The 23035-nt window shown below is 37.8% G+C and overlaps 1 protein-coding gene across 5 annotated transcripts in view; it reads left to right on the top strand.

Moving 5' to 3' along the window:
* PPM1B (protein phosphatase, Mg2+/Mn2+ dependent 1B) overlaps window positions 1–16666 on the top strand; it is a 30253-nt gene extending 13587 nt beyond the window's left edge. For 4 of the 5 annotated variants that reach the window (XM_075204142.1, XM_075204139.1, XM_075204138.1 and 1 more), the window contains exons 2-6: window positions 2507–3366; window positions 8418–8535; window positions 10923–11034; window positions 12020–12077; window positions 13553–14587. In XM_075204142.1, the coding sequence (XP_075060243.1) occupies window positions 2521–3366; window positions 8418–8535; window positions 10923–11034; window positions 12020–12077; window positions 13553–13777 (1359 nt within the window). In that variant the 5' untranslated portion in view covers window positions 2507–2520 and the 3' untranslated portion in view covers window positions 13778–14587. Of the gene's footprint in view, window positions 1–2506; window positions 3367–8417; window positions 8536–10922; window positions 11035–12019; window positions 12078–13552; window positions 14588–14878 lie in introns of those variants that run through there. The other variant, XM_075204143.1, reaches the window with a different exon arrangement.
* The last annotated feature ends 6369 nt before the right edge of the window (window positions 16667–23035 follow it).

Here is a 23035-nt window from a genome sequence, read left to right as displayed (position 1 = left end):
AAAGCACATCTGTATGGGGGAAAAAAAACAAGTGTTTTGCCAATGTAGACAGACGATCCCTCCGGATAAACCTGCATATTGAAGTCCTAAATAAGGACTGAAGTCTTCTGGAACAGGGATTCCAAAGCTTCACCTCTAATCTCTCTAGCAAGCTAGAAATGATTCCCCTTGTGCCAGAAGATGAACTCAAAGTCCAAGAAAGTTCATTATTCATCTATAATATTTTACTCGCTGGTCTTGTGTAGTGGGTATGGGCCTTGGTAAACAGGTTTGAAAAAGACTTAGTTAAGTCATTCTTTAAAACGACCTCCTCCCCCAATGGTCACTTCTCCAGACATTAACAACCTGGCAATCTTGGCGTACAGGGCCATTGCATCGAGAATGCTGTTTGGACAGGTTCCTGTGCTGACACTCTGCATAAAATAGCCCTTCGTGGTGTTATTCTCAGAAGAACTGACCGTTAAATAGCTTAATAGTTTAATATTGAGTCATGTGCACAGGTATTTGGCCTTTCCTTGGATACACTGCAGGTCTGCATTTTCATATTAATACATACTTCTGATATAAATGATATTTTGAATATTCTAATGGTAATAAAGAAGGGCTGGGCAATTCCATTTTCAAATTGAATGCTCCTGCTCTTTGTGATTTCCCCCCTCCCCCCTCTTCTCCACGGCTGGAAACCATTGCCATTGTATCCCAACAGTCATTGGTAGGGAGAAAGATGAATGCTTGACGTATTGTGAATCAAGTATACTGCTTCTTAGTAATTTACTGATGTTTTTAAGATAAAATTATCAGTGCCACACAGCGGTCAAAAAAGACTGTTGTCATGATGCATTTGACTGCCTTCTTGACTAACTTTTACACCTGAATGACTGCTTTGGTTACTTGACAGGATGGAAGAGCCAAAAATTTTAGTATGAACTTCCTAGCCTGGGTCAGGTGACAAACTGTCGAAATTCATCTTTGTGACTTCTTAATGGTTCTACTTAGTTTATTCTTGTTATAAGCTATGTTAAGTGGGCTTTTTTTTTTCGTGACCGTGTCAGGAACACCTAGCCTGTCCCAGAAACATCAATCTGAACAGCTGTCCGTGACTGGCGTCACCTTAGTCACTTAGCAATGAATACACCTTTTCTGTCACCACAAAGGATTTATTATGGTGTCGTTACGTTCACCAAAACCACTTATTAATGTTTTACACTTAAATCACATACACATGTAGCATGTGCCTCTCTGGGCTTTGTAAGTTCACAAAGAATCACAGAGAATATGCTAGATTAAATGTATTTTTATCTGAAAGATGTTTCCAATGCTTTGTTACAAAAAGTTAATGGTAAGACATACAATAAGTTGCACCAATAAGTTTCAGAAAATAAAATAGGAAATACACTTACTAGTTAAGGCTTGGTGTGTGAGAGGGAACACAATTGAGAAATATGCAAAATTTCCATCTTGCTAACCCCCCCACTCATGAAAATGCCCAATGTAATGTCTAAAGCAGAAGATTTTAAACCTTTTAAACTGCGATGGGCAACAGGCTACCTGCCGAGCCTTCAGGTGTCACCTCATTTTTGCACTGCTGATCATCATCCACGGCCCCAAGTTTGCCTCAGACATTTGTGTTTTTATCAGTGTCTGCATTATTTCCATAAATATCCACATAGTGGATAATGTTGCAGTTTGGGTACAATGGTTTACATTTGATTTTTTTTTTCTTTTCTTCCAACACCTTACTGAAAAGGAAAGTGAAAAATTGCAATGATCTGTTGGGCGTAAGCATAATATTTTCATGTAAATATATCAAGAGTAGAAACTTACTGCTTGTAATGTAGTCACTCATTGTATATTATACAGCATATATTTAATTTTTATTTATTTTTTTTCAATCTGTTTCCACTAATCCTAAAACTACGGTACTTTAATTAAAACAGTTTAACCAAGACTTGCTAGTTGTATTTTTTTTTATTTATTTTTTTAAGACTGTTATCCTAATGCAAGTAGCACAAAGCGCTCTGTGCACCTGCATGTTTTATGTGTTTATGCCTTTTATTTGCCTGCACATTTGAAATGGCAATTTAAATGCAACAGTGTCGGCGCTAGTGATAATATAATCTCATACATTTTATATATGAAGGTGTGGCACAATGGTGGTTTACAGGACTAGAGTTACACTAGTGTTTCCATTCACCACTGCTTTCCAAAAAGCAGCGTTTACATAAACATCATTTAATGACCAATAGCTTGCAATGGGATTTTGTTTCTTGATCACACATGAGCTCTTCTGAGCATTTTAGCTATCAGAATGCGGCATATGGTTCTAAGTTCCCCACCCCATCCAGAAAGAGTTCAGAATCCTTCATTTAAGACTAGTTTTACATATAAAGTGTAATCTTGTATTAAAACATCAATCCAAAAACATTTTGTAGTATAAAATGATGCCAGCCTATAAATTAGGTGAGATGAGTTATTTTGTTTTGTGTTTTTTTTTTTCTTTTCACAGATTGAATATTTATCATGGGGGCATTTTTGGACAAACCCAAAACTGAGAAACACAATGCTCATGGAGCAGGAAATGGATTGCAGTATGGACTCAGCAGTATGCAGGGCTGGCGAGTTGAGATGGAGGATGCTCACACGGCTGTTGTGGGTATCCCTCACGGCTTGGAAGACTGGTCCTTTTTTGCTGTGTATGATGGCCATGCAGGATCTCGTGTTGCAAATTATTGCTCGTCACACTTGTTAGAGCATATCACAGATAACGAAGATTTCAGGGCAGCTGAAATGCCAGGATCCACTATGGAACCCTCAGTAGAAAATGTTAAAAGTGGAATTCGAACTGGATTTTTAAAAATTGATGAGTACATGCGCAACTTTGCAGATTTAAGGAATGGTATGGACAGAAGTGGCTCTACAGCTGTGGCAGTCCTCATTTCACCGAACCACGTGTATTTCATCAACTGCGGTGATTCTAGGTCTGTATTGTATAGGAGTGGACAAGTTTGCTTTTCGACACAGGATCATAAACCTTGCAATCCGAGGGAGAAGGAGAGGATACAGAATGCCGGAGGCAGTGTCATGATCCAGCGTGTCAACGGATCGTTAGCGGTTTCTCGTGCTCTTGGGGACTATGACTACAAGTGTGTTGATGGCAAAGGCCCTACCGAGCAACTTGTCTCTCCTGAGCCTGAGGTGTATGAAATTCTAAGAGCAGAAGAAGATGAATTTATAATACTAGCTTGTGATGGCATTTGGGATGTCATGAGCAACGAGGAGCTTTCTGAATTTGTCAAGTATAGGCTTGAGCTAACTGATGACCTTGAGAAAGTGTGCAATTCTGTAGTGGACACCTGTTTACATAAGGTAGGTGGACTGTATCGTGTGGTCATTGTGGATTGTGTGCATAACCATAGGTGTTATAAAATATCTGCAACAGAATAACCATTGGCTCTCGGGTTTAGATCAGTTCTAAATGAGAAAGCTATTCCTTTGCTTTAACTGATGTGCAGGCCGTTTTATATAGCAGCAGTGGGAAGCTTTCTTTATTTCTGACCAGTGTCTCTGGCCTCCGGATCATCATGGGGTCCAAAGAGTGCGAGAGGTTTGACTAACCTAGTGTAATGATGCATCTCTGCAAAGTTAATGACCAGCCCCCTTGCCATCAAGTTGCTCACCAAAGCGCTTGGGGGATGTTTAAGGAATCTTTTCCACAGGTAACTGTAGGAAAGATGACGTTGTCCATAGCGGTTAGTCGTACTTTTGTTTTTATCTTCTGAACTGCACTAGAAACATGACTTTTAAGCACTACTTTTGTATATCTACCTATAGAAGTTTTCTTAAATGTCGTCCTCCATTGTGTTTTTAATCTCTCACTGCTGGGACATTGTTTACTTTATTGGGAAATCGTTTAAAGTTACTTTGTGGTGTAAGTAAGGGAGAATGTGTGTGCCTGGTTTATCTCTAGAACAGGCCTGTCCAACCTGCGGCCCTCCAGGTGTTGTGAAACTACAAGCCCCAGCATGCTTTTCCAGTAGACAACCTGTTGATAGCTGGAAGGGCATACTGGGACTTGTAGTTTCACAACATCTGGAGGGCCGCAGGTTAGACAGGCCTGCTCTAGAACTGGATTGTAGATTTTTCTCTAGGTGTTCAGGTTGCATTTTCATTATACCTCCAAGATGCAATTTTGCTCCGTCAATGATGTTTTAATAATGTTTTCAATATGGGTTACTTGTGTGTAGTACTGTTAAAGAGAATAAAGGTATTTAGAAATAACAGGTTGCTATATAATAGTTTTTAATCTTCCTCCCCAACCTCCAACCCTCCTCCCCTCTTTATAACCTGTATGATAAATGATTACCAAGAATCCCCTGAAGCATGTTTGTTTATACTAAGTATCCCCTAATGTATGTATATTTCTATGGATCCACTCCTTATGCATTAAGCTTTTTAGATTAGTTTGTATATGTTATATTCTTGACATATACATTTAATGTCAAGGTGTACGTAAGAAGCAGACATACACCAGGAATCTCTGAGGTAGCCTTTTATGTACACACAGGTTAAGGTCCTAGTCTGTAATTATTTGAACCTTGGAAAACTTTTGTAGTCTGCCTTCGGCTTGCACTTGAAGGTTTTTGTCTTGTCACACAGGGTATATTCCAGCTCGAAAATCTGGGGTAAAATGTATCAAGCTGAGAGTTTTCCGACGGGTTTGAAAAGTGGAGATGTTGCCTATAGCAACCAATCAGATTCTAGCTATCATTTTGTAGAATGTACTAAATAAATGATAGCTAGAATCTGATTGGTTTTTCAAACCCGCCGGAAAACTCTCAGCTTGATACATTTACCCCCAGGTGTAGTTTTTGTTTACGAAAAAATGCTATAAACTTAAAAACACAAAGTGAATGGAGAATGGGTCGTTTGGTTGCATTATTCATGTTCAGCTTTGCAGATACTGCTGGCTCCTAGATTTCTCTGATTGGCTTCTGAATTTAACACCCCTGATATACATGCATTCCTTATTTAGTATGCACAAACAATGAGGCTAGAATTACTTTTGTCAAATGGGCCCATTTCAGTGTAAACTCTTTTTCTATTAATAGCAATTCTTAACTGAAATGTTGGCACCACTATACTGTACAGACACAGATTGTTGTATTTTGGGCCTCACAAATGGTCTTCTGCCAGCAGTTAAAACATTGTGTAGATTACTACAGGATGAAAAAAATGTAAAAGTAATTTGGCTAGTGAAATAATCAATCTTAAACTGCCCTAATGGTGTATTGTTGAATTTGTCAATCTGAACATTTATAAAAAAAAATCTTTGTTCATTAAGGACTGGTGAGATTTTTTATGTAAATTGTAATATGACCATTATGAATGGAGATATGTATAGTTCTTAAGAAATATTGATTATAAAGTATATAACAGCATTGTGTTTGGCCACTTCCAAACTACCTATTGTCAGGTAAGCACATTTTATTTTGACAATCTGAATCCATGCTAAATCATTCTCTTCTAATTGTGTTTAAATTATTTTGGTTGGTTGTTTTGAGTCTTTGAATACCTATCTTTTGGAAATACTAAGTTATGGTTTTAAGCTGCAAATATTGTCTAGAAGTCAACCTGATGCATGTTTTTTGGTTTAAAAGCAAAAAAGAAATCCAAATATAGTATGATGATATTAAAGTAGAATTTAACGGCGGCAATAATTAATTCCATCGGCACTTTTGTTAAGAAATTGTAGCAAGCAAGTGTCCTCTACAGGAAGTGAATGACAAGCGCTCCTCCTTCCACTGCCATATAGCATGAGGATTATAAATAAAATGTAACCTTTGTTGCACATACCACTAACAGCCAGTAGAAAAGTTTGTTGTAAAAAAACATACAATAGAACTCAACACATCAGTTCCACACAGCAGACAGGACAGCTAGTCATAATCACTATATATTTATATAGTGCCACCAATTACCCAGTGCTGTACAGGCAGATCATTTGTTATTTGTATCAGTATTACACTCTATATACATGCACCCACACACGTGTTTTTGAAGATTTGGGAGGAAACCCATGCAAATCAGGGGAGATGAAGCCCTTGTGATGCCAGACATCTGAAAGGGTTAGAATAAGTAATCTGTCAATTTGGGTATGTCACCAGAACATATTTGAGTATTATTTTGCATTTGTTTACTTTACTGCAGCGGATCCCAAACTTTCTCAGTTCAAGGCACCCTTAGGGTCTCCATAATTTTTTCAAGGCACCACGAATCCAAAATAATTATGAAGTAGTCCCCTGCCCTGTTTACCACAGACTCTGACTGTGGCACCTCTGTGTGATCGCCGCAGCGCACAGTTTGGGAACCACTGGCTTATGGAATTCCACTCAAAACCAAATATCTCAATTCTGAGTGGAATATGCCTTTTAAAACTTGAAGACTAGCCAGTAATATCAAATTTATAGATGTAGAAACATGACAATAATTGCTGTGGGAAGTCTGTACTAACAGACAAACAAATAGAAAGTTTGGGAATGCCAAATAAGTACAGGGGATCTGGTATGGGATCTGGTATGTGTGACTTATAAGGTTTGGTAGCGGAGGGATGCCTAAAATCTACTTGGACATGTTTTAAAAATTGTCCTCCCCCCACCCCCATATACGACTGGTATTCAAATTACATTTTTCAGCCAGAGCTTCTCATAGTAACTATAGGAAGAAACATTTTGATCTTTCTATTTTTAATGTTGCTGAAATTGGATTTTTTTTTTTTCCTTTTTAACCTTCCATATTATGGAGTTTTCTGGACAACTGATATGAGATCAAGTACTTGTACATGACAATTAAAAGTGCACAGTGCTGCAGTTATGAGAGGTAGCGGTGACATCCACCCTGCATTGCAGTTAAAGTATTTAAATAAACTGACATTGTGATTCATCTACTTGCGGAATCAGTGTTTGTACTTTATTTTAAAAAAAATGTGCATGTTAAATTTCCCAGTATTAATCCTTCTACACTTGACCTGTGTATATCACCAGCAAGAAGAGTATGATAGACAGGCTTTTTTTGTCTTTGTTGAGATATATGCATACATTAAAAATAAACTGTAAATCTTTCATGTTTAGTTTATAGTTGTGCACTTGTTTAATTTGAAAGTAATTTATTTAAAATATTGCTTGGTTTGTATCCCAGTTGGGGTTGAACATCATAAGATAAGTGATGGGCAACGTGATGCACATTTTATCCTTTAAAACAATACATTTAATCAGACAAACACCGATCTGTAATAACATGTTTGCAGGCATTGAAACAAATGTTACACGCTATAACAAACACATCTGTCAATAAAACAGGATGGTGCTGCAATTGAAGGCTCGGAGAGCTGCCTGTTGCCCATCGCTGCCATAGATAAAATGAAATTTAACTTTAGGATTAAAATTCAAGTTTAGAATGAGCTCCTTTCAGAGAAACCCCCCCCCCTCCACCTCCACCTGATGATGAAGTTTAGATGTTTTTTCATTATTATTTTGTTGCAACCAATGGGGAAGTTTGTTTGTTTGTAGCATAGTTTCATAACTGTGTCAATGTGGTGTGAGTTGAGGGATAAAATGCCTCCCTGATACACTGAGACCCGGTGACAGGAGAGCAGCAAAGTACCTGGATTGCTGAATGGACATGACTTGAATCCATGTTTTGTTTTGCCGAGGACAGCACTACAGAAGGTAGACATCGGTAGTTAGGAAGTACATTGATTTTGTGTGTCTAAGGTGGTTGTATCAGTTAGATAAGTATATTGTTACTATGTACAAACATTTTCTAGTCCATAAAAACTAGATCACATTTTATTTGTGCTTATTGGTTTAAAATATATAGAAGTGTGTAGCTACCAAAGTGCATGAAATGATAAAAATGCAATTTTTAGTGGGAAAACCGCTAATGACCTCGGCCTGTGTATGGTCATTGGTAAATCAGGTTTGCGTGATCCAACAGTTAGGCCTCCCTATTTATAGCCAAATTGAATACACGGCCCATGTTATGCTCACATAAATAATAGCGGTAGTTTGCTAGTGTAAAAAGCTTGCATTATTGATATTTTAAAGTCAGTTGTGTGTTTGTGGAGATGAGTTTCAATTTGGCCACACACACGCAAGGTCCGAATGGTTGTCTCCTATATGCCCAATCTCTTTTTGACTGATTGCCGAACACAGATCAAGGTCGTTTTGTGTGTTTGGTTGTTATTCGAACAGGACAACTTACACAAGTGCACAATATGGTGGTCAGTGTTGAATTGCTACTCAAATTGAACGACCGAGACTGCAGTATGTGATTTAACATTGTTTTTTGCCTGTTTTTGTTTTTTTTTTTTCTTTCCTACACGTTTTATTCAGATTTGTGTTCCCTTATTTTGCACACAGGGAAGTCGTGATAACATGAGCATTGTGCTAGTTTGTTTTCCAAATGCTCCTAAAGTTTCTGAAGAAGCTATCAAGAATGATGCGGAGCTGGATAAACATTTAGAATCAAGAATTGAAGGTATCCTTTTATTTTTTTTTCCTTAGTTCTTTAGTCATTTGTGTATTCTAACTAATTAGGGAACAAGGCCCTCTTCCTATGTGTCTATAGGTTCCTGTTTAGCTAGTATTGTATGTTTAATTTGTTTCCTTGATTGTACGTCGCTGCAGAAAAAAATTAACCCAATATCTTGGATAATCCTCCTCAGTAAGATGTCCTAGGAGATGGCATGTGGATTCCTATACTGTACCACTTTCCTATTTTGTTATTTTCCAATATTCATGGAGATGCATTCATATCAGAGCCCTTCCAGATATACAAAAAAAGTTATTATTTACTTTGTATTATCATTGAGCTTGGAAGTCTTAAACTAATGCATAGTATTTTTAAAATAAAAACAAATATATAGAAACCGTGACTCACTAGCCCTTAGAGAATTAAAGAGGATTTTTCATCTGGCAGAAAAAAAATAAGTTGCTACAAATTATGTTCATGACGACACACTGCATTCAATTTAATTGTCAGAGGAATTTGTAGCTAGTGCACCACTTCTAATAACTAGGCTGGGCAGCATTTTGTCCTTCATTAGTACTGTTCCTACTGTACTTTTAATGCTCTAGACCAGTAGAGTAACCAGGAGGGTGAGCTCTACCTGGCAGAGTGGTTAACGGTTTTTATTAGCATAGTAATAACTCAACTGGCCAAACCCTCTTTATTACGTTACTATATGTGTGTGGTTAAATCAAAACACCCAGGCATCTTTTGTAAAGGAGATCTTCAGCCTCCATCAAGACCCACACAGCTTGCCACATGCTATCTGCTATAAAGTAAGGGTGCTGGCAACTGTCGTTCCCTTTCATGTTCTGTTCCATCACCTGTTGCCCTTGTAAATATGCCGTAACTACAGTGGCTTCATGATCAATATTTACTAGTGTTATCTAAGATTCTACATTTCATGTTCGGTGGAACCAGCACTTTGCTTGTCCCCTAACCAGAAACGCAAGTATATCTTGTTGCTTCTTGCCATCACTATATTGACACGGTGTAACAAGATAAAACGGATTTAGTTTGTATTATATGGCCTTCGTTTTAGGTCTAACTCTTATGTTTTTTTTTTTTCTTCTTGTGCTTAACTTTACCCTCCCCCACTTCCTTGTTAAGACTGTTGTATAACACCATCTCCCTACCCTTACTTAACTTTTTGGTTTATCTAATGCTGACCACAATATGAGCTAATACTTTTAACTGTAGGCAAGTATCTGTAGACAGATGCTGTCACTTAAACCTGTGTCTCCAGAGGTGGAAGGGTCCAAACTAAACTGAAACCAGTGTGATTAAGCTCCAGGTGCACCAGTCATGCTGTGTTCCCATTATAACAGTGGAGTCGGCAGGCTTAGTGCGCACTTTCACTTTGGGAACTGCAACCTTTTTTATGTATATTATTCTTTTCACTCATTATATCTAGTCTTTAAAGTGGAATTAAACTTAAGGAAAAACATAGTATAATGAAGAGGCATTTGAAACTATATTTGCTTTCTTTTTCCTAAGCTTGCAAATGCTCTGTATGCTCCAGGATTGTGTTTATTTATTTTAGTCTGTCTCCTTCCTCCCTGGTCTTAACTAGAAATGATCAATTGTGCTTTCAGCAGCAATATGTTGTGTGTGTGTGTGTGTGTGTGTGTGTGTGTGTGTGTGTGTGTGTCTTTTTCCCACCCCACCTCTTCACGTATCCTACTCTATAGTGATCATGTTCTTTGCTTTTAAGTTCAGCACAATATTGACCACTTTCACAAGGATGATCATTTCAGTAACACAAGACAGTACCTTATACCTTTTTTTAGACCACCTCATAACTTTAAGTGTAGTTGTAATCTTAATATAAACTGTATTCATGGTTTAATAAAAGTTGAAAAATGAGCAGATTCCTGCTGCAGTGGCCTAGTTAGAAGCTGCAGTGTACAGAATGTTACATACTGCAGAACACAAGAAGTAACATCACTAATTTTGACCCGTATACATTTTTTTTTAAATCTTTTTTTATTCTTTTGTGGCTCTGTTGGCTTAATTATCTTCCCCTGCTTTGTACAACCTTGTTGGAAAGACTGTTGGATGTACGGGTCACTGCATTCATTGATCATTTTAAAATTGTGCTTTGATGCATTAGTTTGGAGCATTTTGGTAATAGTGCTGCTATCATAAAATGGTCACCCCAAACCAGGCCCTAAACTGCATTTTTGACATTACAAGTGGTGGATTTTCACAATTTGTTTTCCTCCTTGGAACATGTAGTAGAGTAGTTGTTATAAGCTTACATGGACTATATTTATAGTCACACTTGGTATGTTAAGTTGCTGTGTCTGCTCTGTTGTATTGCAACCAGAATATATGTTACTGTTTCTTTCGCCTAGAAATCATGACAACTGCTGGGGAGGAAGGAATGCCAGATCTTGCTCATGTAATGCGCATCTTATCTGCGGAAAACATCCCACATTTACCACCTGGAGGTGGTTTAGCTGGAAAGTGAGTTATGATTTATTGAATGGCTGCATGTGACCATCCCTACCCCCATTTTAAGGCTACTAAAAGCATGATTTTTGATGCCTTTAAGAAAGGGTACTTGGTAACATCTTAGGCCTCATTAATGGTGGCGATTAATCCTATAGAGCAGGCATGTCAAACTCAAAACCCCAACTGGGCCAAATAATCAAAGTCTAAAATTGTGTGGGCCACAAGAAAAATAAAGTCTCATATGAAGTTTTGTAAGTCTTATTATTAAGAAAAAAAACAAGTTTCATGTTTTCTTTCTGATGCTTGACACTGTGCCCCTCCATGCTGCTTTTTCTCCCCTTCACTTAGCTGTCTATTACCTTTTTTTTTTTTTTTTTTTTCCTCTGGGTGATTACAGCAAATGATGTCACGCCCGACATTTAGTGCGAGGAGAGGAGGTTGCCAGTGATTGAGGGATGGCAGGTGGCGAAAGCTCCTCTCAGGGTTGGCGCCCCCGCCTTGTTTACCCTGCTGATCGCGGGTCGCATAAAATATGCTTTTGGGCCTACGATTTTGACACCCCTGCTATAGAGGATAGTAATATTTTAATAACTCCAGAATATGTATTTATCATCTACCACCTTCACTTCTGAGTACTTCCTAAAAATTTATGGGAGATAAGAAATGTTTATTAAAAGCATTTGTTTAACTTTATCCACCATACAGTTGTTGGCATCAGCAGTAGCTCAAAAATTGTAGGTGGTTTGCCTATGCTTACTTGTATTTAGATTTGGCTTTGTTTTTTGTATTTTTTTGTTTCCAGAACTGGAGGTTTCTGGCTTTTAAGAAATTTGAGCTATTGATGACACTTGCAAGACTGTCAAATATACCTTCTTGTCAGTGTTTGTAGAGCAATATATTTTGAAGCAGTGATATGCATATAGAACGACTTGTATGTATTTAGACTTTGTTTTTTTTAAAAAACAAACAAAAACAAAACACTTTTTTTTCATTATAGACGCAGTGTCATCGAAGATGTTTATAATAGGTTGAATCCACATAGAGAGAGTGATGGGGTAAGTTCTGTGAATCCACTCAGCAAAAATTAAAGAAGTTGTATGGTATTTTTTAGTGCAAATCTACTGGGGTGCCACCATCTGAACATTTTTGAATGGGAATAGTCTGCTTATTCAGTGATCACTCCCTTGGTCAGAAGTGTTTCTGATAAGCAGACTTGGTTTGATCATGTCCTTTGTACACATAATGGCTTGATGGGAATGGCTTTACAGAAGAAGTTTGTATTTGTATATCATTTAATGTTTTATAGAACTTCTTTAATGTGCGTTCCATACATTTTGGGGAACCTGTTTGTATTTAATATTTAAATTTTATACAGATAGAGTACTTCCAAAAACATTAGTTACATTCGCTTTCCAATTCCCATGACTTAATCTGTCCCTCCCCTCCCCTTCAGCTATCTCATCCTCCTTAGAGTAGTATTAGAACAAAACCCCTCTCTCATCATAATTTATAGATCTAACTCTAGCCCCTCTTTCGAGCTGTATAACCCATGTATTGAAAACAGGATAAGAGTTTCCTTACTTTGTCAGTGTATCATGACTTAACAATGTTTTGAAGAGGATCGGCAATATTATAAGAAATACATTTTTGATGGGGGTTTGAATTGCTTAGTGTTCTTAATGGGTGGTATAGTAGATAAAACAATATAATCCTCAATGGTCATTGGAAGAGATGCTTTTAACAGTGCAGCAAATTAAAGTACCCTTAAATCAGATGGAAATGTTGGGTGTATTTTATAAGTTTCTTAGGGAAAAAAGTAGAACACAAATGTGAACTTTAAATGGTCTAAAAATTAGACCGATTAACAAAAAATCGCAATCCAAGCCTTTAAATAATGTGCAAGTGTACACAAAAGTTGAATTTGTCTTTTTGGAAAAGAAATGCGTAAAGGAACTTGAAGTAACACTTCTTTGCAGCTGCCACTTACTATGGCGACCAGAAGAATACTTTTTTGGTCTTGCTGTCATGTTTTTGTGTATGCAGTTCAAGGGGGCAAGTCAGGAAATAGAAGACAGAAGTTAAATTGGTGCAAGAGAGAAAAGCAATTTGGACACTTTTATCCCTTAGACCCGTACATAAATGTACACCATTGCAGATGGTAAAATCTAGAACATTGGCTCTTTGGGTCGTCATCATCATCATCATCATTTATTTATATTGCGCCACTAATTCTGCAGCGCTGTACAGAGAACCTATTCACATCAGTCCCTGCCCCACTGGAGCTTACAATCTAAATTCCCTAATATAGACACACACACACACTAGTGTCAATTTTGATAGCAGCCAAATAACCTACCTGTATGTTTTTGGAGTGGGTTATGTGAATATTCTTTTACTGTCAATTGACAAACATTTCCTTTTTGATGGAATAAGCATTAATTCAGTATTAGAACCAAATATGTTTAATTTACAATGTTTAGAGTTGTCTTGATTTTGCATACTGACATTGGGGTCTTGAATCTTAAATAAGGACCCCACTGGAACAGAGGAAAATGCAACGCATGGAAAGTTGGTGGAAGCTCTCAGGGAGCTAAGAATTAATCATAGGGGAAATTACCGTCAACTCCTGGAGGAGATGCTGTGTAGTTACAGGCTAGTTAAAATGCAGGGTGAAGAATCAACTTCTGGATCTACAGAATCTTCTGCTCCTGCGGCAAGTGAAGCAGTTGCTGAGAACCACACTCAAGTGGATTAACATTCAGAAGTGTGAATTGCATGATTCCTAACGTTTTCTACCCTCCTAGATAGTGTGTTTTGTGTGGGTATGTTAAAAGTGGTGACGGACATTTTAGATGGGTTTTAAATGTACACCCCACCCCAACACGAACACACTCAGATTTAGCTTAAGCTGTTTTAGGCTGTCTTCACTGTCAGTTTGATAACCTGTTCTACATAAAGACCCCGCCATATATAAATATATTTTCTATTTGTACTTTGGTTTATCAGAGTTGTTAATATGGTCTATGACACTGTAATGATAGACAAAAGGAAAAAATCATCTTTAATTTTGTGCTAGACATGTGCAAACATAATGGCTAAACCCTTAAAAGCTAGTGGTGATCCCAAATTAATAGTTTCCTCTTCTGGATGATAGGGGTCAGACAGGAAGACACCCAAAGACCTTTAGAAAAGATTGTGAAAAGGAGCTCCTGAAAATACAAACTTTAAGTTATTAAAAAAAACAAACAGTGTCCCTCTCTCCCAGCACTATTGTAGAAGAGGTCGTCATTCATTAAAAAATACAATGCGAGTGGTACAGGATTGTTGGGGAGGGTCATATGATCCATAGGTAATGATGGAATTACCAGTTAGATGCATAAAAACCATAAATTGTACTAGAATTGTCCCCACAAATACCATCAACTAAGATTTGTTTGGTTTTAATATAGACTGTCTGTTTGAATGTACTATTGTTTTTTCTCTTGTAGATGGTATTCTGTAATAAATGCTAACTGCAGTGTAACGTTTTAAGTGTCAAATAAAATAAATGCTTTAGTATATGAAAGTCAAACACTGCTTCTTTATTTTAACAATGGTCCCAGATATGTGTATATAGTGTATTACAAATCATATTCTGTAATAGTACTGTGTAAGTTTTTTATCTAAACTGTTTTAAATGTACAAAACATGAGGCATACAGCTTACCTTAGCATTTCTATTATAATTATGTAACCTACCTGACTGATAAGTCTTTTTAAAAAATAAAATAAATAATACAAATAACCAGGCTCTAGGTTCAGTACAAACCACAGTAAAATCAGTCATGCTTTTTTTGTTTTGTTTTTCTTTCCTGTAGGGTGCTGGTGATCTAGAAGACCCTTGGTAGCCTTTCAAAAATCCTAAATATGTTTTTGGTCTGGAATAAATGGGGAAAAACTTAAATCACGGATCTCTTCAAACTAAGGAAGAGATTCTGATGGAGCGTCGGCTATGTACAAAATGGGCAAAACAAGAAATGATTAGTATTTTGCACCATTTAATTGGTTTGTTTTATAACATTGTCACACTTAGCAGTATTTTTGCCAGCCTCAGGATTTCTGGTCACGTGCAGCAACATTACTCCTTAACACTTAAACTGGAGGGCCTTGCAGTGCATTGTCTTGCAGGCACCTTTGGTGCTAAAGAGCTTAGGAAGAAATTTGATGCCTCGTGCAGTTTATTAGATGTATCGAGGTGCATGCAGTTGTACTTGAAAAGGTACAGCACTTCTGAACTAAACTCTCCACACACGCATGTAAAAACACTTAATTGTATGAGACATTACCTCTATATATTTTTCCTTCTTCCCCTTTTTTGGAAGGCTTTGGTTGTTTCACTGGTTTATTGGTTATATTAAGAGATATTAACTCTACACCTCCCGTTCTGAAACGTAAAGATGTATTTAATGGTCTACAGCAGTCTCAGTCCAGCAACTGGAGATCAACAAGCTGCCTACTTCTAGTCTATAACCTATCCCTTAAAGTAAGCATAAGCTCTCCATAATGACTTCTTTGTGTGGGTTTTGTTTTTTTCTTTTCTGTTTTCTTCCTTTTAAATCACTGCTGCAGGCATTTTTTTTTGGTCAAAAATCCTCCACAAACCTAGCCTCCTTTTTATAATGTAAATTGTGATTTTGTTCAAGTGGTTTTCTAGTTTTCTGATTTCAGTGTAAAATGGTAGCATTGTGTAATGTGGGTATAACTTTTAATTATTTGCATTATTTTTCAGAGCTCAACTTACCAATTTGAAATGACTATACATAAATATATATACTACTAAATAATCTATTTTAAAACTTAGCAAATAATACAGAGATATTTTCATGGGTTCTGTGACCTTTTTTCGTTTTATAAGCAATGGGCATGGTACAAAAGTGGCTGTCGTGAGGTACTTGAAGATTGTCTAATTCTATTTTTGCAATAACCTTGATTTATAATTTTTGTTATTTTTTTAAAGTTGTGCATGTCAAATACTGTTGTGCTAAAATGGAGCAAGAAAGTATTTATCTATAAAGCTTTTGGAGGGGCAACTAGGAATGTATAAATTGATTTACATGCTGTGGATGCCTTGTGAAAATTTTGCTGTTTTAATCTGTTTCCGCAAGAATGTTACATTTTTGTGAAGTTTTTGAGCTGATGACAGACATCCTTTTTTGTTTTTTTTCCGTAAAATGAAATTCATGTTTTCCTGTAACTGTTTTTCTTGCTGAATCTGAAAGCATACTTACATACTGGTACATAGATCACCTATCCCAATTTACTTGGTTAATTTCCTATCTAATTTTTTTTTTTTTGTCTTGTGTGTTTTATTGTCTAAGGATTATTGCTACCATATTTTATTTATTCATTAGGTTTTAGGTTTGTAAGTTAAAGTGTTATCCATGATAATGCAAACCTCTAATTGTCCATTGGCTGGGCTACTTGGGTTTTCTCTTCCCTTCCCTCTCCCTCTCCTCTCCTCTCGGGAAAAGAACACAGAATGGCTTGAGCAAAGTGTCTGCTCTGATCCAGACCTGTACTGATAACTTCCCAGTATGATATTGTGATGTTTCATACAATACAGTGAACATAACCAACTTGTTACCCTCAATAAAGGATTGCTAAAATTGTGTAGTCTGTCTTTTTTTTATTTTTTCTGGTCTGTGAATTCATTAAATATAATGTACCTTACAACTCATTGTCTTTATGCTTACGAATATTGTAATCGGGTTGGTGTATGAGTGGTTCATACATATTGGACATTTATATCTCTAGAATAAGGCCTTAATAAACATCTATATGTATAGCTTGCATCTAGCTCCTAGTGCATTGGCAAGTTGTGCAGTCTCATGAAGATTGTATGAGCCCATTAATGGCTTCCTTGACCATCCTTTGTTAGAGTGGTGTTCTTTTATTTGTGGAGCGTGATGTGAATTAGATGCCCATTACTCAGAGGGTAATTCCCTTCTTCGCTCCCGGGTCATATTGTGACATGAGCAGGGAAATAGGGTATCTGATCTGTGGTTACAAGAACACTCTCCATTCTCTGTTTCAAGCAAAGCATATTGAGAATTTGATGAGGCCGTTTCAGAGTTGGGAATGTGTAAATGAATATGGAAAAGTAGTATTTTCTGTGCTGCAGAGCTATCTTTTCCTGTTTGGCAGCTAGAACCAATTTGACGAAGGTAATTTAACTTAAATTATCTCGACTCAGGTTTCATAGGCTTCTTGATATTTGTATTGAACTGTATTAAGGTGATGACTTCTACACACATTCCCCAGAGACCAGGAACTTACCAGGTTTGGTAACCACGGCCACGAGAAATGCTGTGATTGTATATGGAAGTGAACATTGACAGATACCCACGAGAAGTTTTAGGAGTAACAATAAGGCTTTTTAAATAAGTGGTATGCTAACACCCAAATGCTTGTGTACCATTACACTGATGTATCCAAGTATGGCTGTATTTCGATATATTCCTGTTTGATTACACACCCTTACTGCAATAAAATCAGCACGAAGGATACTTAAAGTATTTCCTAAACACATATTTGCCTTTTCTGGTAAATTGTGTAATGTAGACAATGTTCCGTTTCAATAGCCTGTCTTCCTATGCAACTTGCCTCTAATTGGCCTTTACCATTGCTTTGCTACATATCTGCCTATTATATCTGACATTTTGCATTGAACTGTAGTTGTCATACTCTTGGCCATTCCTCTAACCTACCTTGATCTGCAATCGCATCCTAACACTATATCCTGTTGCACAAGTGCAACCTGCAAAAATACATATTTTCCCTTCATTTCCTGTTCTGATGTCCCTGATTTAAAGATATTACAACGGCCTGGTCCCAATAGGGATCTTTAGCGTACTCCATTGCTAAGCAGTCCCTCTTCTGAATTTATTCCAATTACTACAAGATTTTATTGTCTATCCTTCAACCAATGGTGTATCCTTTTCACCACCTTTGAATGCAGTCCCAAGGAATCTGATTTATCATTCTTCATCATTTCATCATAAGACTGTGAATTACTAACCTTGCTAAAACTAGATAAGCCATCTCTACATTGTTCTTTTGTCTTAGTTTAAAATAAAATCATGTTTAACATGCCCCCCCCCCTCTAAATCCATGCTGAATTGGGTTAAACAGATTCAACAAATATGTTGACACCTTGATCTGTTCTCCACCTAGGAGTGATTTGGGGGCACAGAGACATATTTGATCATTTTCGAAGCATGTGTTCATGGGGAAACACTATTGTGCGTCAAATACGCTGCTTAGGGTTTCTCCATTTTATGTAACGGAGTTCTAAACTAGGAACATTTGAAGGCAGTTGGGAATGTCTTAACATAAGTGGATACTTGAACACCTACAAATGGCTGGCAATTTACATGATCATTGGTAATTGTGGATCCAGAAACTTTATTTATTTTAGGACCGCTTTAGAGGCTGTGGAAACAGTCAGCCGTTTAGATCAGATGTGGATTTTTTTTTTTTTTTTTTTTAAAGTTTTATTTTGCAAGGTCAATATAACAACAAGAGACGATTGACAAAATGAATACAGTTATAACAAATAGATAAAAAGTAATCAAATCAATGATCAGCATCAAACATGCAAAACACTAAGTCAAACGAACCTTTAAATGTAGTAGTATTGAATGACCCAAAGTTTTTGTTGAAAGAGGGTATAGAGGAAGAAAGGAGCGAGAGAAATGGTAGAAAAGGAAGAATGGTAAGAGGTGACTAGATCCATTGTAGAAGGGGAGAAGTCCAAAAGAGAAGTGAGATATTAGAACTGGGTTAAGTAAAAGGTGGGCACGCCTGAAAAAAGGCTGGATCCCAAACCTTGGTGAAAGCTCTCGAAGTGTTCCGAATAATGCTGGTCATATACTCCATCCGTTGAGTCTCCCAAACTCAATTATAGACTGCCTGGAGGGAGGGGATTGCATATGCCAGTCTGCCACTATTTGGCATGTAGCTCCCGAAACAATGCCTAATTAGTTTGTTCTGAAGTCAGGGTGCTGAGGGAGCCCCCAGAGGGAGTAGAAAGAATTTGAACTCTAGGGGAATGTCCACCTGAAGAATTGCACTAATCAGGCTTCTAATATCAACCCAGAAGCCCGATAATTTTGGGCACAACCACCATATGTGGAGGAATGTGCCTTCTTGGGAGCACCCTCGCCAACACCGATCAGATGAGTCATGGAGAATTCTGCTTAGACACGAAGGCACATAGTACCATCGGTATAACACTTTATAGACGTTCTCCTTGATTCTAACGCAGATGGAACTAGAAGCGGCATTTTCGTATATCTCAGACCATTCCTCCTCCGAGAGCTCCTCGCCAAGGTTCCGCTCCCAAGCCAGTTCATGAGAGGCCCTAGAAGTTGAAGAGGAAGGAGCAAGTTCGTAGTAGAGCGTTGAAATTAGCCCTTTGGTTGAGGATTGGCGTAGACAGAGGGCTTCAAATGTGGAGAGAGGTGCGGATAAAAGACTATCTTTAACAACACTATGAAAGTGGCGGAGTTGCAAGAACTAATAGAAGTGCTTTGAGGAAATGTGGCTATGTGATTGAATTTCAGAAAACTGAGGAAAAGTTGCAGCTGTGGATAAATGATTAAGGTAAGTGACTCCCCGCGAGTACCACGGCTGGAATGCGCTATAATGAATATCTGGGGGAAATTCCGGAGAGTTGAATAATGGAATAACCGGGGAGGGATGGGGAGACGAGGCAAATTTCACATCAGATGTGGGTTAATGGATAAACCCATTAGAAAACTCAGATGATAAATGCACATTGTGTTATATAGGTCTAAATATTTCAGTGCATGCCGGGAGAAGCCTAATGAAGCTGCGAGATAGCAATATCTCCAGGGATTGGGTGGGGTGGGGGGAGGATGTATAATGCCTGATTTAGCTTTCTCATACTCTAACTGGTTATGCAGGAAGTTATAATACAGAAAGACCTTGTTATTGAGAGAAGCACATCTAGAGGATTATTGCATTAAGAGCCTCTTGCCATGCTGCTGACAAGGTTTGGCTTGAATACAGGCTATATAGTTACATTTTTTTATTTTTTTTTTGCAGCCTGTGCATAAATATAAATTTTCGACATTAATTTGTCTCATAAGCTATTAATCATGTTGGTGCATGCTTTGCCCTAGATGGTGAAGTGGCAGACAGCCAGGTTGTCCTAAAATTCCAGGTTATATAATCGAGACTAATACATTTGTATTTATGTTGAGCTGAATGAATGTCTGATAATTGAATGGAGGTTGACAAGATATGTTAAAGACCTATTGGTAATATACAGAAGTGCTACAAAGTTTGTAACAGGTTGGTTGTAACTGAATAGCTGCCAAAGAAAGAGGTATAGCAGACCCTATCCCTATACAAACTAAGACAAAGGAAAAAGGTCTCTTGGCGCTGAAAACATTTATACCTAGCAATATGAGTGTAAATGTAGAGGAATAGATGTTTGATAGTGTAAACAAACAGCTGCTTTAGTCAAGGATGCAGGGTACAATCAAAATAGTTCTGGCCAGAATAACATCACAATAGCTGATTCCATGGCAATATTCAGCCTAAGCTGGCAGGAAAAACACATGAGATAGTGTGTTAAAAGTCAATTTAGTTTTGAAGTCGAACAAGCACAGACTCAGTCCTGAGTCTAAGCTGTATAACAACCTAGGAGCTCTGGGCCAAGCTCGCTAAAATTGCAGGAAAAGAAAGTCAGGTGTGAGTGAAAAGGTGAACTCATTCATTGAAGTAACTTTGGGAGTCTAAATTCCATTTTCATCCTTTCTTCCCCTGGCGGACTGGTGTCGGTGGTCATCTGAACCTTGGAGGACATGGATGTGATGTCTCCAGTAGTGCGCGCATGAAGTGAACTTTGATGTCCCAGCTGTTGTGCTGACGTGGCAGGCTTGAATCTGGCGACCGTGGGATAACTATGTGCAATCTTCTCCCCGCTTAGCCTGGATGCTGCAATGGACTGGTGATCAGTAGAGAGAGTCCAATATTGTATTGATGTGGCTAACAAACCTGTTTCCCTGCACAGAGAGGGCTTCATCAGAGTTAGGTTGTGAATGAAGTAGCTGTTTCTTCTCTTTAAACCTTTTTCAGATAGGAGGTTTTGGAATGTTTCCAATCACGAGGAGAGATGTGGGCTTAGATTAAACAGACTACTATCTGTTATGCTTCTATATCGAACTGTTTAATCTAAGCCACACCTCTCCTTGTGATTGGCCACATTCCAAAACCACCTATCTGGAGAAGTTTTAAGGAGAAGGAACATCCCGTGCATTTAGGCTAAGCGGGGAGAAGATTTCTCATTGTTATCCCACGCTCGCCAGATTCAAGCCTGCCACGTCGGCACAACAGCTGGACAACAAAGTTCACTTCATGCTCGCACCACTGGAGGAGCTGTGTCCATATCCTCGAAGGTTCATCACACCTGACTTTCTTTTCCTGCAATTTTAGCGAGCTTGGTCCAGAGCTCCTAGGTTATAGAGCTTAGGCTCAGGACTGGGTCTGTGCTCGTTATACTTTAAACTGAATTGACTTTTAACACACTGAGCATCTCATGTGTTTTTCCTGGTAGCTTAGGCTGAATGTTGTCATGTAATCTGTTATTGTGATGTAATTTTGGCCAGAACAATTTTGTTTGTACCCTGCATCCTTGACTAAAGAAGTTGTCAACACATCTATTCCTCTACATTTACACTCCTATTGCTAGGTATAAACTAGAAACTTTGAACTCTTTAAAATATGCTGAATTTCTGCACAAATGTGACCTTTTAAATGTGTTCAGATCTACATCATAGAAAAATTGACAACAAAAAAAACTAAGCAAATAAAACGCATAAGGATATACTTTTCATTAATTTATTGATCAAAATAATCGAGCATTCACTTTCTTTGTTGGGGGTCTTTCCACATGAAATCAACACAATTTTCGAAAAAAATTCTACCTTTTTTTTTTATTTCAATGACATTTGGTATAATAAATGTTGCCATGGGTGTAAAGAAAACACCCAAATCTTAGGCTGATATGTGCACTGGTTTTGAAGTCATATGCCTTAAAAATTGAACTTTTTTTTAACTGAAAATTTGCTTTTAATGTTTTGGGGTTTTTTTTTTGGGGGGGGGGGTTAAATTGCACTTGTAGCTCACCTGATTGCGTTAGTTACATTAGGAGGTTAATGCTTCCACTGAATTTAGGTTATTATATTTTTGTTAAACATCAGTGCCCTTCCAAATAAGGTCTTGAAAGGGGTACATTAGTATGTCAATATATAGATTTATAGATAGTATGTGTGACTACTCTCAGCCATAGCAATAATCCATGAGGTTCCTGATGAACTGATGTTGCTTCCAGAGGCAGGTTGGAAAGTTGAGGGGAGTGTCGCAACACTCTCTGTGCTCTCATTCTGTGATTTTGTGTGGCCTGCTGCTTCTGTTGAATTGAAAAAGTGAAATTGTCCTTTAAACTACATATAGTTACATCTATATATCGGTCTCACTGCGCTGAGGTCAAGTGTTCAATTTCGACCAAGGCCCTAACGACCAAGGTTCTTAAATAGGTCTCTTCCTGGGTAACGGAAATATGGCAGTCTGGGTAACACTATCACCAATGTAGAAGTTATATTATACATTAAGTACACTTTTAGAGTACTGGGAAACCAGGAAAAACCACACAAACACACAAGAAGAACATACAAACTCCACAGCAGATAGGGCCTTGGTCGAAATTGAACACTTGACCTCAACGCAGTGAGACCGATATATAGATGTAACTATATGTAGTTTAAAGAACAATTTCACTTTTTCAATTATATAAGGAGCCATGATGCCCTCAGCTCTGGACAGTGGGGGAAAACGGCATAGTTTTAAACTGACATATAAAATAAGTGCAAATGTGAAAACAAACCATATGGAGGGCGCTGTGAGTAGTATCGGACGGGAGGAGCATATGCTTTATTAAAGAGGTG

This window comes from Mixophyes fleayi, chromosome 3, assembly GCF_038048845.1.
Source record: "Mixophyes fleayi isolate aMixFle1 chromosome 3, aMixFle1.hap1, whole genome shotgun sequence".
Classification (NCBI taxonomy): domain Eukaryota; kingdom Metazoa; phylum Chordata; class Amphibia; order Anura; family Limnodynastidae; genus Mixophyes; species Mixophyes fleayi.
The sequence above is the reverse complement of the archived record's forward strand: the minus strand, read 5'-3'. Positions and strand labels throughout refer to the sequence as shown.